This window comes from Pyrgilauda ruficollis, unplaced genomic scaffold (assembly GCF_017590135.1).
Source record: "Pyrgilauda ruficollis isolate IOZ18807 unplaced genomic scaffold, ASM1759013v1 scaffold61, whole genome shotgun sequence".
NCBI lineage: Eukaryota > Metazoa > Chordata > Aves > Passeriformes > Passeridae > Pyrgilauda > Pyrgilauda ruficollis.
Window position 1 is genome coordinate 608,598 of NW_024527822.1, and position 18,369 is coordinate 626,966.

Here is an 18,369-nt window from a genome sequence, read left to right on the forward strand (position 1 = left end):
AATGAGCTGCAAATGATGAGTAGGGTTTAATACTTTTATTCAATTACATCATGGCTTCTTTTTGTCTTGTTATTTTTCCTAAGTACTATCATTTTTCATAAACATAAGTTTTTTTTTAAATCATATCTATTGATAAGGTGTTGACATTCCAGCTACTACTACATCTGACATAAACTTCAGCAAAAGTACATGCTGTAATGTTTGATACTTCTGATAAATTTATGCTACTTTTAAATACAGCTTTTAAGAAAAAACACATGGCTGCTGACACTAATGCCAAACCACAAAGCAAAGTACTACTGGGTGCTGTTTCAGTGTTTGTGCCCTGGAAGCAGGATATATGTTTTTTGTGAAATCAGGTCTCCAAATTTACCTTAAAATTTCAGACTTTTGCTCCAGACTTGTATCATAACTCTGCCATCAACAGGGAACCTGGAAAGCAGACAGGAAGAAGGGGAAGGACAGGCATTTTAACAATGTTTAACTGGTAAACCTGACCTGCTGCTCTAATGAAATTGCCCCTTGTCTTCTATATTTTTTAAGTGAGTAGATACATGACTTTCTCCAAAATCAAATCACAAACATGATCAGATATCTATGTGTGTGTGCCTATAAAAATGTATATTAAATAACCTGTGGATTGTAAGATAAAATCCTAAATGGATTAAGGGATGAAAAAAATTGTGTTACCAAAATACTTAATTGGCCCCACTAAAAATCTTTATTACTTGGTAGGATATTATCAGTCCAAGGCCAACTTATTTTTGTGTGGAGGCTCATTCAGCTGCCTGATACCCTCATGACAAAAGCCATGAACAGAACCAGCTGATGTCCTGTTTTGAGGATCTCAAAACCAAGGGGCAAGATAGAGAAATTATCCAGTGATCATAGATGTGACCTCTCTGTGTAACATTGACCCAGAAGACTATTTTTGGGACTAGGAGGACAGGAGAACCTAGTTTATTACGCCAAGTTTCTTGATTAGATTATTCATCTAAGAACTTCTACAACCCCCACAAGGAAGAAAAAATTCTTAACCCAATAGCCAATCTAACCCTGCCCTCTTCCAGTTCTATTTGCTCAAGAATTTGTTATTTTAAGTGCAACACAAAGTTGCAGTAAATCAGTTCTTCACTCATACTTTTTGAAATCCCACAGAGCTATACAATCTCACCTGTAGCATGCAGAGTGCCACCAAGTGTATGCTCATCAGAAAAGAGATGCCTTATTGAGGGATCTTCTATCTACAACAAGCTTAATTTACAAAAGAGTTGAGTTGCAAACTCTCCAGGGATCGAATTTTCTTGAGAAAACTGCACACACACATACACAATCAGACTTTAAAAGGTCATGGCACCACGAAAGGGAAGAAGAAGGAGAAGGTTTTAACAAATACATCAATATGCTTCTTATTGACCTGGCTGAAGACAGAAATTAGGCAAGGACTGTGTTGATGCTCCCCAAAGCTAACTGGGGGTCTGAGTTGCTGCTGTAACATGAATATTTGTTCTTTTGAAACTGTTCAAGCTCCATGTGAGTTGTGGAAAAAAGAGCTGGATATCCAAGACTTCGCTGCTAGTTTGAGTTAAACTAGAATCTTTCAGTTTCCAAGAATGCACCTGATTGTTACAGAATCATCTTTGGTATATATTCAGGAGCTTCAGTTTTTAATGGGGTTGTTCTCATACAGATAAATCAGAGGGTGTGAAGAAACTTTTGAACTTTGTGTGCTATTTAGTGGTGTGCTAGTCAGACTTTGATAATTTACATTATTGTCTTCATAGTGTTTGCCCACAAAAGCTGAATAATGGGGTTCATTAAGCTCCCTGTACAGGCATATCCAAATTGTTTGCCTCCAGCCTTGGCTCCCTACATGTGGCTGGGGAGGGAAGGATTGGCTTTTTATTGACTTGTCAAGCCTTAGGTTTGCATTACCAGCCAAGTAGCTCATGACCCATTCCATTTATTGCACTGTTTTGTGGTGGGGAAACAGGTAAAGGAATCCTGCTGGAAGCCCCTCCCTGTGCACGTTTTGATGAATAAGGGCAGTGTTTGGAGCAGTTAAGGCACCGTGACCAAAGCCTTGGACAGACGGAGTGGCAGCAGCGTGGGGCCATTGTGGGACACAGCTGTGGGCGGTGTTGGTTACCCTGCTGCTTATTCAAGGGAAAGCTCCAGAGGAGAATTCATTGAGGAATTAAAGAGGAGAGGGGGGGGAAAAGAAGTGATACTTCAGGGAGAAAAATGGAGAAGGGCTAACCACTCTTTGGGACAATTAAACAATAGAGCACAAGCAGTAAAAGTCTGTGTTTATTGCTGTGCTAATGGGCATCCCAATTATTTTAGCAGGGAAAGGCCTTGTTAACTGTGCGTTGACAGAACTGCTGCTCTGGGTGTCAATCCAGCTTGTGCTGTGAAAGAGCATGTAATGGTGAAATCATTTTTGATATGATCAATAGACCACCTAAGTGAGGAGGCAGAGTAATGAAAAATGATCTTGCTCCTCTCCAAGGTGTGCTGAAGGAATTCCAGTGATCTTTACAGCTTTCATCAATCTTTGTGAGTGTATTTACTGACATACCCACATTTCTCTGTTCTGTGGTCTTTTAAATTATAAGAGCTGGAGGACTGATTTTTGATGCCTTTTGAAATGCTGAATGTATTTTAATGAAGATACTGTCTCAGCTATGATTCATATCCCTTTCCCAATTGCTCTTTTTTAGTGTAACATATTGGCCCAAATCCTGCTGCAGAATCCCCATGTGTGGTCCTGTATCCATCCAAAAGCCTCTTTCACTTTGGTGGAGGTTCCCCAGCCTCTCCCTTGCTGCAGGATTGCAGTTTTTACATTTAAAAAAAAAAAAAAAAAAAAAAAAAAAAGTGAATACCATATCTCTTTTACCAAACCAAGTAAATGATCATTTTTGTTTATATTTCTAGAGGTGATTTAGCACAGCTTTTTCTTCCTTGAGCATGAATTAAATTTACAACTTTAGATGTAGTCCTTAGGTTTTTTTTCTTCCTTCTATTTTATTTAATTACTGAAGCCACCCCAACTAATTATTCATCCTGTTTATGGTAGGCAGTAGTCTGTGGCAAATTATTTTCATTTTGCTGCTGGCCACATTGGGTGATGACTCCAAAAGTGAATCCATAAAAAGGCTTGAGTCATTAGAAAACAAAACAACTTGCTGCGAGATTCTTTGATTTTGCTGCTTATTGCTCAAGAATAAAAAAAAAAAAAAACAACAACTTGTATACTGTATACCACAATTAAAAAAAATACTTCAGGCAGGTTTAGACACATGAGGGAATTGCTTGTGTAAATGGCCATGAACAGCTGCCCTTATGAAGCACAACAGAAACTGATCAAATATGTGTGAAAGATTAAAAAGGCAGATGGGTATTTGTTTCAAAAATAAACTTTCCATAGAGGATGACTGCAAAAGAGAGGTACTGATTTGTTCTTGACTTTGACAGAGGTGCTTCTTTTTATTCACTCTTTTACTGAGGTTTTTAAACTAAAGTGAAGAAACTCCATAGACCCAAGGATTAGTGGGATGGTTCCTGGGAGGTGGATGTGGACAAGAAGACCATAAATAGCCACAAAAGCACAGATGGTCCTACCTGAATTTAGTGAAATTGTCCTGTTAGCAATTGATCTTTTGCTGTACAGAATCTCCAAGTCCAGGACCATCTGTCTTACTTGTTTCAAAAACAAGCTTGGTAACAAGCTGAAAATTACAGCTTTAAAGATTTTCTAAACCCATATTGGTACAACTTTCTGGTAGATAATACAATTCATGTTCTATACCAGTTCCCACCAAAAATGGTAGATATAGGACTGGTTTATGGGCAAACCCCTAAATCATACATCCGATAACATTTCCCAAAACAAATGACAATAAAAGGCAGTTTGCTGGGAACACAGAAGAGAAAGTTTGCAAAGAGCTCATTGACATAAACATGTTTTACCAGGTTCTGGTTTTGCTCTTGAGAACTCAGCAGAAGGGGTTGGTGCCAGGTGGTTTTAACATTGAATATGTTTGTTATTGATGATAAGGGAAAAAATAAGATGAAAGATACCAAGACGCCACGCTACCAGCTCAGTTTTGTTTTGTCAGACTGGCAATGAACCATCCAGAGGTGTAAGTCAGAATGGTGAGAAAATGGGAGGGAGATTTAGGAGTCATCAACTGAAAGGTGCTTGTGGTTGTTGGGAGGAATACTCTGGGTGTAACAGATACAGAGGCTGAAGGCCAAGGGCAGAACTCTGTTTCGCTTAAAGTAATGGGAAAATAAACAGTAGAAAACCTGTAATTCAATTTCAACAGTGCATGTGTCCGTAAAGCAAAGGAGTTAGCTGGAAATGTCAGCTGGACTGAACGTCCAGACGTTTGTGGGGCTTTGCCACAATGTTAGAGTAGTAGAATCATAGAATGATGTAGGTTGTAAAAGGCATCTAAGATCATCAACTCCAACCATTAACCCAGCACTGCAAAATCCATCACTGAACTGTGTGCACAAGTGCCACATCTACATGTCTTTTAAATCCCTCCAGGGATGGGTGACTCCACCATGCCATGTTCCAGTGCTTCACAACCCTTTTCATGAAATCATTTTCCCTAATATCCAGACTGAACCTCCTCAGGCTCAGCTAGAGGCCATCTCCTCTTTTCCTTTCACTTGTTACTTGGCAGAAAAGTCCAACTCCCACCTGGCTGTACCTCCTGTCAGGGAGTTCTGAAAAGTGATAATGTCCCCCCGAGCCTCCTTTTCTCCAGGCTGAGCCCCCCAGCTCCCTCAGCTGTTCCTGGTGCTCCAAATCCTTCCCCAGCTCTGTTGAATTGGAGACTGAGCTGTTGATCTCCCTGTGCACCACTGAAGGTCAACACACTTTACCTGGGAGAGGCAGGCACCCAAAAAAGTGGATGATATCTTGGAATAAGTGCTGAAAGTTCATTTTCCTTGATATAGAAGAATACTACATGGCAGGTGATGTTAAAGTGCTGAGGTTTTTACACTTGCAAAATTGCTTGGGGCTTTGTTGGAGGTTTGGTACATTCTGGCACTAGTTGGTCACAGCATGTGCTTGTGGAGCTTTTGTTTGCCAATATGACTTGTTTGCACAAAATAAAATATTCAGCAGGGCATGAAACAGCAAATAAATTTCCCTTTCTAAAAGTAATATGGGAATTAGCCTACATTACAGAGCTTAAATCACACTGATTCTCCTCCAGGGCTGGAATAAAATTTTCAGAATCACCTCTTATCGTTGGAGAATCTAAACCATATGGAAATTTCCTGATTTCCTTAGGTGTTTTTGACACTCTTACCCATAGGTTTTAGAGTGTTTAGGTTTTTACTGGTGCAACAATCTCATTTCCAGGTGTGAGATTTTTCAGTAACAAAATAGTTACATTGCTTTCTAGCATCAAGCAATTTATATCAATAAGGGAATATCAAAGCTAGTAGATTATATGATGATTGATAATCCAAGTGAATTGCACCAGTTTCAGTTATGTCAGTGCAGTTGATTGTGTCATTTTCCTAGACACAGAGACCCATTTAGCTCCTTCTCCTTGCTTAAAAATGGGTCATGGGTTTGGAAGAGAATTAGGACTTTTCAAATGTTACTTTTTTCCTCTGGGCAGAGAAAAGTAACATTTTCAAATGCTACTTTTTTTTCTCAGAGGCAGAGCTTCTTAGGATCTCTGCCTCTGAGGAACAAAGATTACTGTGATTTTTTCACTAGACCTTTGGAAGTACTGATACAGCATTTTTTGGAGCTCATTGCCCATAGCAATCATTCTGCCCTGTGGCCCATATCCTGTTTTTGAAAAGTCATTTCCTTTTGGTGCACGTCTTTCCCCTGTGTTTAGGTGAAGCAGTCAATGGGGCTTTCAGCCATGAGGATCAGAATGAAATCAAATAAATTACTTCCAAAGATAGGAAACCATTTCACACCTTGGAGCTTCATTTTGCTCCAGATGTAGCATGTTACAGCTCCTGCCACTTAGAGCTGATTAGAAACCAACTGACCTGTTGCAATACTTCAAATCTTGGTAGAATTTTCCCTTTGCCTGCAAGCTGACACTTGGTGTTCATCCTGTTTGGGTCTGGAACTATAGCTGTGAACAGAGTGATTGCCCTGGAGTGATGATTAAAAAAGGTTTTCATTCACTCTACCGTCCTGACAAACAGAAAAACTTCTCTGAAGTTTTCTTTTCTTCCTTCTCCTTGGAGCAGTGTTGAACACAGTTTTTAACCAGTAGATAAGCATTGAATCTTTACTGTCAGGGTGGTGAGACACTGGCACAGGTTGCCCAGGGAGGTTGTAGACTCCCTATCCCTGGAAGTGTTCAAGATCAGGTTGGATGGGGCTCTGAAAAACGTGGTCTAGAGGAAGATGTCCCTGCCCATGGCAGAGGGGTTGGGGCTGGAAGATCTTTAATGTCCCTTCCAAGCCAGTCCATCCTTTGGTTCCATGAGATCTGTCTCCTTAGCCGAGATTCAGATATTACACACCATTGTCTTGGCCCCAGCACAGCCTTGGTGTAGTTGAGCAGAAATGGCAATGGAAGATCTCATTAAGTTCTCATATTGGTGTGAAATGCTGTTTGCACTTGAACAGATTATGAGAAGGAAAAATAACTTAAAAATGCCTTTGTCAGGAAGGCTTATGCTCTGCTCTTTCAGCAAAGGGGTTATTAAAAAAAACATGGAAAATAATTGGTAATCATGGTATTTGAAGATTTCTCTGTCCTTCTGTCCTTCCACTTGATCTTTCATATCCCTTAGGTATTTCCCCTTTTTATTACATTTAGATTTTTTTTCTTGGTTACTGCCAGGCACTCTGTGACAAATCAGTGCATGTGTTCAATACTAGATACACTGAGGTTCTGTTAGCAGGACAGCTCCTGCTGGCATTTAAAAAGAAATCCAAAGTGAATTTAGGTTGGACACAACCAGTGTCAAATACACAGTGTTTACATTAATTCTGGGGGTTTTTTCAAAGGGAGTGGTAACCTGTAGTCCCGATTTATGGAGGCTGTTATTACTACATCTATTCCAAAGGTTTTCTCACACCTCCTTTAATCTGAAGGAACTGTTCTGATTCAAAAACAACTTTTAATTGACCTTTTATCTTTCCGTGTAGAATCTGTTTGTGGTACATTGCTAGGCAAGCAGCTTGCAGAGAATTGCAGTTCTTGTCTCACGACTCTGATTGTGGTAGTAGTGGTTGATGTTCATTTGTGTTTGATTTCTGCAAAAAATACTCATTTGGCCTCAGTTTTAGAGTTTTTGGATTGGTGTGGAGAAGGAGGTGAAAGTTTGTTTTATGACGTATTGTACTTGCAGACTAAGTGGTGATTTTGGACACATGAAAACACATTTGGGAAAGAAGGTAGCAGTATGTGTATGGTGATGTCCCAAGGAAGAGTTTAAATCCCAGCAGGACTCAGGTACCAGGAGGATCGAGGCTCTGCTGCAGTGAGAGCCGCCTACTTGCAGTGAGCTCTGTGCCTCAATTTGCCTGTCTATAAAACAGAGCTCATAAATCTTGCCATCATTTACATAGTGTTTTGATATCAGGTTTCTCTCCAAGTCTGAAGTAACAGTAATTATTAGTCGTGGGACTGCTATTTCCCTTTGATTTCTCCCACCTCCATATTCTGTGTGTGCAGCCCCTTCTTCAAGACAGGCTAAACCACCCTCGCTGAGATTACTCCATCACCTCTAATGGTGCAGCGCAAAACCATTCATTTCTCCGCTCTGGAGTCTAAAGTCTCTGAACTCCAGTAGCCCAAGGGAGTGGTAGGCCCAAGCGTGCTCCGAAATGCCGATCTCCTGTTTTGATAACTGAGCTCTAAAATCAAGATAAACAAGCTGCCCTATATAGTGAACATGTCCTAATTGCACACTTGAGGCATGCCAGCCAATCAATGAGCGCGTGTCGCTCGCTAATGAATATTTGTAGTTTTGGAAGATTTCACATGTGGTGTTGCTTGCTGCTTCTGCAGTTATTAGCAGAGTGGCTTCGAAGACCCTGTGCAGGAGGAGAACCTGGCTTTAGACCAAGAAACTCTGTAATTTAATTTGATGTGTTAGCTGGGCATGGTCACTCTTATTCAAATTGTATTAGCTAATACTTCTTTCAAACTGTTTACACGGTGTGCAAAGTTGTGTTTAAAGCCCTATTAGCTAATACATCTCCTAGTCTAGTCTTGGGGAGGGTTGACTCCCTGAAGAAATCCTAGCAGGACTTTGTTTACTTGCAGGAGGTAAGAGAGGGAGCGTGGAAAGAAGGGGCAATGATGTTTGAAACCATCCAAATTACTTCTGCTGTGCCAATATTTTGCTGTCAATCCCTGTCCTTGCTTTTATTATAGCTAAGAGTTTGTTTATTGAGAAATGGCTCTCCAGTCGTGAGGATAACTTTGCAAACCAGGAGAGCATTGGCACCAACCAAGGTCTTAGACATTCAGCACTGGGAGCCAGGGCTGTCTGTGGAATGGGGAAGACACAGAAGAAACATCTGAGTTGGGTATGGCAAGTCTGGAAGGAGCCCCAGGAGACTTTCACTGAACCAGAAACACATCATGAGCCAAAGAGAAAACTTCCTTGGTGAGAGGTAACAGTGGGGTTTTGGATGTTCCCCACTAACAGGAGAAGGAGGTTGGTTTTCATGCGTAGGTTGCTCCCAGGATGGCCTGATAGTAGAACTTCCTTCCTTCTGCAAGTCACAGCAACATAAATTAAGACTCCTGTACTTTGACTCACAGTCTAGCACCTTACTGACACATATACAGAGCTTGAGCCCCACATTAGGTACCTGAAGCAATTATTAGCAGAGTGGCTTCGAGAATGTCTTCAGTGTTGCTGATGGAAGAATCATCTATCACCCTTTAGATTTCATTCTTTGATTTTCTTCTCCTGTTCACTCATAGAAGGTGTGATGCTGTAGCTGGGGGTTAGGCAGGACTACCAGACTCATTGCTCTTGTTTCCTTTTAGCAAATATGTTTTTACTACAACTCACCATGGTTCTGATTTTGTAGTACAAGTGGCATATCTTGTGAGAAAAATCACCATTATCTCAGCCAGGCATTACATGCTGTATTATTCCAAGCCTTTCTCAAATGATGGCTTGGAATTTTATTGACTTGAAATTCAGACAATGTCTCCAGTTGTAGTGATACTGCCTTTGGAGTTGCAATAAGCTCTAAAGTTGAACTTAGAATTCCCATTGACAGTGGAGCCAGACATTCCTGGTTCTCAGGAGTCATTGCAATTTGATTTTTGTCATGGTTTCTCTACTGATGTCTCAATTTTTTACTTTCTTAAATGATCCTTGTCCCTGGAATGTCTAACCTTCCTTTAAATCACCCTCTTCTTACAGTCCTGTCACAAATCAATCACACTCCCACAGTTACCATTCAAATATAAATAAATTAGTTAAACGATTTACCAAAATGTGGTAAAACAAATCAACCTATCCTGTGTTTTGTTTGAGGTTTTGGTTGTTTTTTGGGTTGTTTTTGTTCTGTTTTTTTAACATCCTTTTCCTTCTCTTTATGTTTCTAACCTAGAGCCTTGTAGGAAGGGCTTTTTCTGGCTTGTCTGTGAAATTGCATGCACATCAATAACACTGTGTATCAACAGTCATTAATAAAGGCTGGGTCCTCTATGTATCCCCCTTCCTGGGCAAAATTGTTCTATACAGTGTATTTACTAGAGCTACATCCTGTCTACTTCAGCTACTCAAGTAAGTAGCAATATTTTAACTGCTGAGTGTATAGTGTGCGTCATTTATTTGTCCTGACTAGATCCACTGCTGATTTCATAAACGTTTGGGGAAAGAAATACCAAACTAGCAAATATTTGCAGAACCCCCTAATGCAGGATCTTAACAGGATGATATGGTCTCTCAGTTTGAAGATTAAAATCAGTGCTGTTCACAGCTGATTAACTTTCCTTTCTAATATTTCCCACAAATTGAGCTAATGCAATAAAACTTAACGAAACAAGGTTTAGTAAAGCCACAGAGAATATTTATAAGACAGTGAGGTACAGACTGGCTCAGGGTGTCCTGGCATTCACTTTGTAATGGCTCTGTGCTTTATCCTGTAAATGGATGGGTGCAGCAATGACAGCAGTCCTTGTGTGGGGTTGAAACAGCCTCTTTGGTGACTCCAGGGTGACGTGAATTAGCTGCTCTGTATTTTCTTTCTCTCTAATGGGTGATGGATCGTTGCTTTCTCTCCCATCAGCTCTAACAGTTCTCAATGTTGCTCCTACAGAGTCATCAGCAAAGTGGTGTCAGCTCCAGAGGCCAAGCCTTCCGCTCCCCCAGCGCGGCCCAAAACACCTCCGCCTGTGCCGTCACCGGTGCCAGCTCCCGTTCACGTCACCCCTCCTCCAGCTCCAGCTCCTCCTCCTCCACAGGCCACCATCTCACCAGTCCTCATCCCACCACCCTCCCCAGCCGTGTCAGCAGCTGGAGGCTCCAAAGCCCCAGTTCGGAGCGTGGTGACCGAGACCGTCAGTACTTACGTGGTAGGTAACACATGCCATGCTCTGTCCCAGTGTCAGGGACATTCCTCCCTGGAATTGGTGAGCTCCTGGGTGGCTCATCATCCAAACTGATGGTTCCTGGATTCCTGATGTTGCTCCCTGTTAAACTGCTGTTTATCCAGCCATTGTTTCCACACACATGTTTTGAGGGGTTAATAACTTAATTGAAACACTACAACTTGGACTGAATTTTTTACTGGTTCCCAGTTCCAAATTTAAGTTCCTTCTAGCAAGTCCAACTGTATCCCATATGATGTTTTCTGCTAACTGAGCTAGAGCACTTTTTTTCGGAGGTGGAGGTTTTTTATAGGTGCTTTCAAAAGTGCTGAATTGAAACCTCAAATGTCAGACTCACCATAGATTTTGCTGTCAGTCAGGTAAAGTACAAAACTCTCATACAACATCAAGAACTTGACTTAGCCCTCATTTGAAATGTGTAGAGTCCACTAATCTCTTTCCTGGTTTCCTCAACATACAGAAATTGCAGATGTTTGTGCATCTCAGAAGTCTGTAGATTGTTCATTAGTCTACCCTTCATTTGTGTGTTTGACATGTGCTCTGAACTTGGCCTGTGTCTGGCAGCATTCTTCATTCTTTTAGAAAAGTCTCTTGAGTAACATGGTGTAGGAACTGCATTCCCTAAAAGAATGTGGATGTATGTCTGGGTAGGGCAAGGCTTGCTGTGCTGCTGAGAATTTCTGCTTTAAATGCTGTGTGAAATGAAGTCCTGAGCATTCCTGATGCTTGAAAAGCAACACAAGGGTAGCAGTGTTGTTATCCTCCCTGTCCTGGCTGAATTCCAGCTTGATTGGTGACACCTTGCTTAGCTGCTGTTTAAAAATCTCACCATTTAAGACACCTAAAGCTTACTTTCATTACAGAGTTTGCCACCATGCTTGAATTGCAACATATGCATGATTTTTTTATTTTATTTTTGTGATTCTTGTTTTAGTATAGATTTCTAATATAAATCCACCCTGCATTTCTAATGGAAAGGTGCTTCCCTGATGGGCTTGAACTGCTGTATCATGTTGCTGGTCTCTATTTAAGCAGCTGCTACATTTCACTCCTGAGTTAGTTACAGCACTGGACAACGTCACACAGGCTGTGCATATCCTTAGGGTGCAGGACACAGCCTCACCTTTGGTACCACAGGTGTAAACCCACAGTCACTCTTACTATGACAGTCACTAGTATTATTGTCATTGTTATTATTACAGTAGTGCCCAAAGGTCTCAAAATTCACTTTAAGGGAGAAACATTTCCTAAATGCTCTACTACATCCCATTTTCTTCTGTAAGTATGAAAAGAAATAATTTAGAGATTATGTTAGTTTTAAAAAGAAAAAACCTAGCACTTTGCCTAGATACTTCCAGTGGTAGCACACTTAGCACCTTTATGGAGAATTCAGAGGATATGGAGACTCCAGGTCATTTTTGCTTTCACAGAACCATAGATTATCACAGAATGGTTTGGGTTGGAAGGAACCTTAAAGACCATCTTGACCCAGCCCCTCTGCCACAGGCAGGGACATCTTCCACTCGACCAGGTTATTCAGAGCCCCATCCAACCTGGCCTTGAACAGTTCCAGGGACAGGAAGTCCATCACCTCTCTGGACAACCTGTACAGTGCCTCACCACCTTTATTGTAAACATTTTTTTTCCTAATACACAGTCTAAACCTACTTGCCTTCAACTTAAGACCATTCCCTCTTGTCCTATCACTCCAGGCCCTTGTGAAAAGTGATGTTTTACAACATTATAGTTGAAACCAAGGCTTTACTTCATTAGGACCCAACTATGTGAACATGCAGGGAGACACCTGATGTGACAGATTTATAAGTCAAAATGCTCAGAGAGAGGCTGGGGAAGAAGAATATGATTAATAACTATTAGCCTCTTGTATGAAGGAAATCCAGGAGACAAAATCATTTCCTCAGATCACGTGGGAAAACTGTTCTAGAGATAAGAGTGGAGCCAGTGTGACAGAGGTGCCCAACTCCCTTCTGCAGGGGAGGAGAGGAGAGTGATTTTATAGTTCAAAAAAGAAAGGATATACATCTCCCTGTTGGATAGCATCTCAGTCCATGTGCTCTGCTCATTAGCTCTCCGTGGTTTGTACTAACACAGCAATCAGCAATCCCACTCTGTGCCTCCTTGCATGACCCTTGGCTCATTAAGGAATGAGAAGTTATGCAATATTTTTAATATCCTTGTTCAGCAGCCCAAGTTCTTGTTTAACAAACAGGCAGAGGTCTCTGTGATTATAGACCACCCTGCCCCTCTCCAGCTCCTGAGAGCCTGAGGCAAGCATTCTGCAAGGGAAGAAAATACCTGAAAAACTAAGTTTGGAAAAGTTAGTGTCTATTTTCTGATGGGGCAACATCTGGCAGTGCTGCCTACACCTGGCAGGGCCAGTGCCCAAAACAGGCAGCACCAGAAATGAGGTGCCTGTGCTGGGGGATGATGGGGGTGCAGCCAGGTGTTCAGGCGGGTTTTGTAGCCCTCAGCCCAGTATCCCACAGCATCCCTTCTCTGCAGCACTGTGGCACAGCATCCCATCTCTTTCCAGCAGGGTTATCCCACCAAAATGCCTCTGGAGCTCTTCACTCTGAGCCCAGACACTTCACCTGGGGAGCAGATGCTTCTCCAGCAACTTGAAATGACTTTGCAGATATGAGATTAGATGGTAGATGGGAATGACTATTGCAATCAATCAGCTTGAAAATTGAGTTAATTTTATGATGGTGCCTACTCCATATCTCTGTTGGGAAGGGGATTGTTCCCTGGTTAGTATTCCTGGGACTTGTATCTTTGAGTTTTAAACCACAAAAACATTCAGGGCTTTAAGAAGAATCAGGGAAGAGTGATGTGTTGGTTGCAGCTCTGGTACATTCCTATTGATTTTTCAGAAAGTGGTGTAAGATGTACAGACCACCGTGTAGTGGCTTTTTTTTTTTTTTTTACTAAGAACATTTGGGGCTTTTCATCTGCTACTTTTTAATATTGTGTTTGTAAGCTGTACAGATAGCAAAAAGTTATTGCCTGAGATATGTGTAAATGCACAAAAGCTGAGAACAAAACAGTTTCTGCTTCTGAGATTCAGCGATAATGTGCAAATCTTCATAAAGGAGTGATGGAGTCAGGGTAATGCCCCAGACATTTTGTACTTTGTGTCGTTAATTGCACTCCTTTAGGTGGATTCTGTGACATTTTGCGTGTATGTTTTTAGCAAAGAGCTGTTCAAGAACCACTGGAAATCTAAAAATACAAACAATGGGTCAAGCAGGATATAAACATTAAAAAAATGCATATGATGAACCCGGTGAGCAGCTGCCCAGTACTGTAAATGATCTGCCTTTCTAGTTTCATTTACCCTTTAGTAAATTGTACTGCGACATAAATGTCATAAGGGGAATGGAAAGTTACTCAGTAACAACTTTTTTTATATCCTGATCTTATCAGCTCGTTGGAGTTGAAGACTTTGGCTAATAAGTAATGCAGCAATATATACACACGGCGCTGTATATTTTACATGCACATAGGAACTGTTATCTTACGCAGGAGGCTGCCGTGGCTCCTGCTTGCCATTAACAGGGTCGAATTTTAAAAGTATAGACAGAGAGGGAATTGTGTCCTTAAGCCCTGGCTCTGTGTGTGAATGCCTGTGCTTAGGTTGGGTGGTGTAACTGGCTTTACTGGTTTACAGGACAATGCAGGAAAATACATGATTTTGTCGTCATGAGCAGTGTAGGAAAATCAATTAAGACATAACACTGAGCTCTCATGATCAGAGAATTCACACATAACAACAGGGGCTGCTGAATGGCTTAGCCAGATCAGCAAGAAACTTCTTTTTTTTTGTTGTTGTTGTTTTTTTTTTTTTTAATGTCAATTTTCCTGCCTGCTTAGCCCTGAAAACCAGCTAACTTTGCTTTTCTTTGCACCAGATCCGAGACGAGTGGGGTAACCAGATCTGGATCTGTCCTGGCTGTAACAAGCCAGATGATGGCAGTCCAATGATAGGTTGTGATGACTGCGATGATTGGTATCACTGGTAAGTTCCTCTCATCCATCCTGCTCTGCCAGTGCCTGGCAGATTTGGGCTATATTATTAAAAAAAACCTTTTTTTTCTAATGGTTCATGACGTTGGGAATATTTAAATAGCTTTACTGTGTCCAATTTAATAATCTGGAAGATATTTTTATCTCTGTTGCTCTGAAATTTTAAAAGACAGATTTTAAGCTCTGAAGAAGAGTTACTTTTTAATTAATGGGCATTGGTGATAACGGTTGTTTTTGAAACTGCTGGGAAATATTGCTGATTCTGGTAATTCTGTGAGAACTACAGGATTATGAGCACAGTGTATACAGATAGACAGTTCAAATTATGAAGCATTGTATGAACAGTAATATAAATGTCAGCTCTTATAAAAAGGTTAGGGGAAATTAATCACTTTTTAGGCAATTTTTTTTTTAAAGCTACATAAAATCATACGGATTTTTGCAGATGTGTTAAAGAAGCATTTGAAATGATTTTAAATCTAGTCTATTACACCTGAAAGTGCACTCATATTTTCTACTAAAATAACACTTTTTATCTAAGTATTCTTTTGATACTTCTCTTTTGTTTCAAAGCAAGAGTTCTTAGGTTTCAATCATTGTTTTTTAGATTTCGATCATTATGTTAGTTAAGATAATTGCTGTATTAATATGAAGGCCAGATCCAGTCTCCCACTGGAAAGTTGCATTTTTTGGAGTAAGAAACAAAAGCAACGTTACTCCACTGCGATGATGTGATATTTTCCTGTCCTTCACAGGCCTTGCGTTGGGCTTACGGCTGCACCCCCAGAAGAGATGCAGTGGTTCTGCTCCAAGTGTGCCAACAAAAGGAAGGATAAAAAACACAAGAAGAGGAAGCACAGGGCACACTGAAGGCTTGGCAGGGACTGAAATCGTGCGGTCACCACGGCACCTCCTGCCCCGACTCGGCTGCGGGAGGGATCCACCCTGCCCGCGTCGCCAGGGTCGTTTGTGTCCCTGCAGTGAATCAGGGCCGGGGAGATGCCCTTGGTCAGGGGCTGTTGGGTTTCACAGACCATCCGAGCCCAGGGTGTTGGATTTTGGTACATTCTGATGCTGTTTCTTCCCCCTGGCAAGGGGAGTTTGCACAGAGCGCCGTGAAGGCTTCGGTGGTTCCTGGGACCGCTCCTGTGGCTCGGCAGCAGCACAGATGAATGTTGTAAATACAGATATCTGTCCTATTCTTTCTCGATTTGTTATTAATCCCTCTTGAACCTTTGCAGTAAGGTGCTGAGAGGAGGAGAACATGTAAATTGCAGTAAGTTGTAAACTGAGACAACCTTCTGGAATGATTTCTGTAGTCTGGATACAGTTCAGCCTCGACTCTTGCTGAGCCAGATAATCATAATGTGGAAATAAAAAGTGGCTGGTAAATATTTTTGTGATGAGAATATATGAAGCTTTTTTCCTTGATTTTTAGTACTAACATAAAATAAACATGTTCAAGCTTTTGTGATATATCTTCTATTTTTTAAAAAAGAAGTTTCTATTGTGTCAGTTTTTTTCTTCCGTGTGAATTTCTTTTGGTGGACCTGTAATATATTTTATACTTTGATTTTTGGTTTGGTTTTTTTTTTTTTTTTTAGTCTTTGTCAACGTAACTTTTCATTGCTTGTACATTTCATCAGTGTGTAAAAACACTTCCCATTAAAAGATTTTCACACGTGTAAATAGCGGATATTTATAAAGTAATTTTTTTTAATTATTTTTTAGGGCTTGAGGATTTTTGTTGTCGTTTGCCCGAGAATACAAACCTAGCAGCTACTAAAAGCCCGTGTGACAAACGCCTGTCCTCATGGCTGTGAGGGATTGGTGAGCTCTGCCCCAGCTGTGCGTGCACGAGGAGGTGGCCAGCACCATAATTAGGCCTTGATTCAGATACTTAAACATGTGGTAACTTCTTAAGAAGTGAGTAATCCTATTGCCTTCAAGGAGCCTGTTCCCACACTTGGTTGTACATGTGCTTAAATGCCTTCTGAATTGGGAGCTTAGGCCAGGGGGGCTCTGCACTTCTGGTGGCAGCTACAGCATGTTAATCTGTAGCTGGAATGGACTTCTTTTTTCCCCTTTTTTTCCTTTTTTTTTTTTTTTTTTTTAAAACAAGTGGTTACTGAGTTTGCCAAAAGCATCGTATTTAGGTAGAGGATATGCAGGTGTGTTCCTCTGCTTTGTGTATCCCCTTGGAAAGACCAGTAAACTGAATCCCAGACACATTCCCCCTTGAAAATGTGAGGGGAAGGTGCAGAGAAACTGAAATAAAAGTCAGTGTTAGATATTGTAGTGCAATGGGTCTCAGAGCTAAATAAGAATAAATCTTGAAAACAGTTTATGCCTTTTGTTTCTAATCAATTTTAGATTGCATTGGTTGATTTGGGGATATTTGTATTTTAAACCAATGCAGTGAGAACGTCTGATGTTGGAGAAATATGGCCCTTTAGCCTGTTGTGCAAATATTAAGAGTTATTTTTTAAATGCATCCAAATTGATATTAATGAGAGTGAATTAGTCATGTTTTTAAAAGTACCAGTCTAGTTAGGGAAATGAGGCTTTGCTGATAGAACTGTTAAATTGCAAATCAGTGGTGATATGGATGAAATTGGTTTATTAAAAGTGCACTGTTACCTGCTTTGTTCAATGCCATCTCGTTTATATTCCGTCCCTGTTAATTACCAGTCAAGAAGTTCTTGGGTTTGATTTTTTATTCTATTTTATTTTGAATTGTTGGATGTTGCAATGCTGATTTTTGGTTTTTTTCCACATGTAATGTGCAGACATACAAAATACGCCGTCTTTGGTCATTTCTGGTTGCAATAATAAAGAAATTAGCTTTTGGTAAGTTGTTTATGCATTTCCTCCTCCTCTCCATGAATCAGAACTTCTCACATTTAATCAGCTGAATTACTCAGGATGGGAGGGCTGAACTTGCCCTGTTCGATGGCTGTTCAGCTCTTTCTCAGCATGCTTGGCCTTGCTGCTGCTGGGTTGGTTTCTTAACCTGGCTTTTATGATTTTATAAATGACCCCTGTGGCAATAAAACCAAAGCATCATTTTCAGGAGGCTTGTGTGGCTGAGGGGATTAGTAACAGGAGAAGGGGCCCTTCACCTCCAGGTCATCAGTTTGAAGCCACGCTTGGTGCTGAGCCTGCCTCCCTTTCACTTATGCTGCTGTGGATCAGCAATCAGTGGCATAAATGAATAATCATTCCAGAAATGGTTATCCCTGAGCAGTGTGGCTTGGACCTTCTTTACAGCCCCACCCAGCACTGAGCAAGGCCAGCTCCTTCCCCAGACCTTTGTGTTTGCTGCTGGTAACTTCACAGGTTGGGTGTCTTCTCCATAAACTTTGTGTATGGAAAGTGAGGGAGTAGTTGGGGCTGCTCCCTGGTGTCACTGCTTGATTTTGGGGTTGGAATATGAGTCCTTGTATGATTTGTGTTTTGGACACCACCATCCATGAGAGGGGGGCACGGTGGGTGGGCTGCAGGTTGGTTTGCTCTCTGCCTTTTCATGGGAGAGCATCCAAATCTCTGAACGGTTTTCCTGCCTTGAAATGCAGCTCCATCAAGGGAAGCATCAGTGGGTGGTTGGAGTAGAACTGGTGTAGAGTTTAGAAAGCAAAGAATTAAAGAGTTTGCAGTGAGGAGGCAAGCTGCTGCACTATAAAGAGCAGACAGGTACAATTTTCCCCCTTTATGGATGCACCGTGGG

General features: G+C 41.1%; 1 protein-coding gene across 1 annotated transcript in view; it reads left to right on the plus strand.

Annotated features, from left to right (window-relative positions):
* TAF3 (TATA-box binding protein associated factor 3) overlaps positions 1-17,490 on the plus strand; it is a 114,106-nt gene extending 96,616 nt beyond the window's left edge. Inside the window, exons 5-7 of the mRNA XM_041483746.1 lie at positions 10,304-10,559; positions 14,528-14,634; positions 15,398-17,490. Of these exons, the coding sequence (XP_041339680.1) occupies positions 10,304-10,559; positions 14,528-14,634; positions 15,398-15,512 (478 nt within the window). The 3' untranslated portion in view covers positions 15,513-17,490. The remainder of the gene's footprint in view (positions 1-10,303; positions 10,560-14,527; positions 14,635-15,397) is intronic.
* The last annotated feature ends 879 nt before the right edge of the window (positions 17,491-18,369 follow it).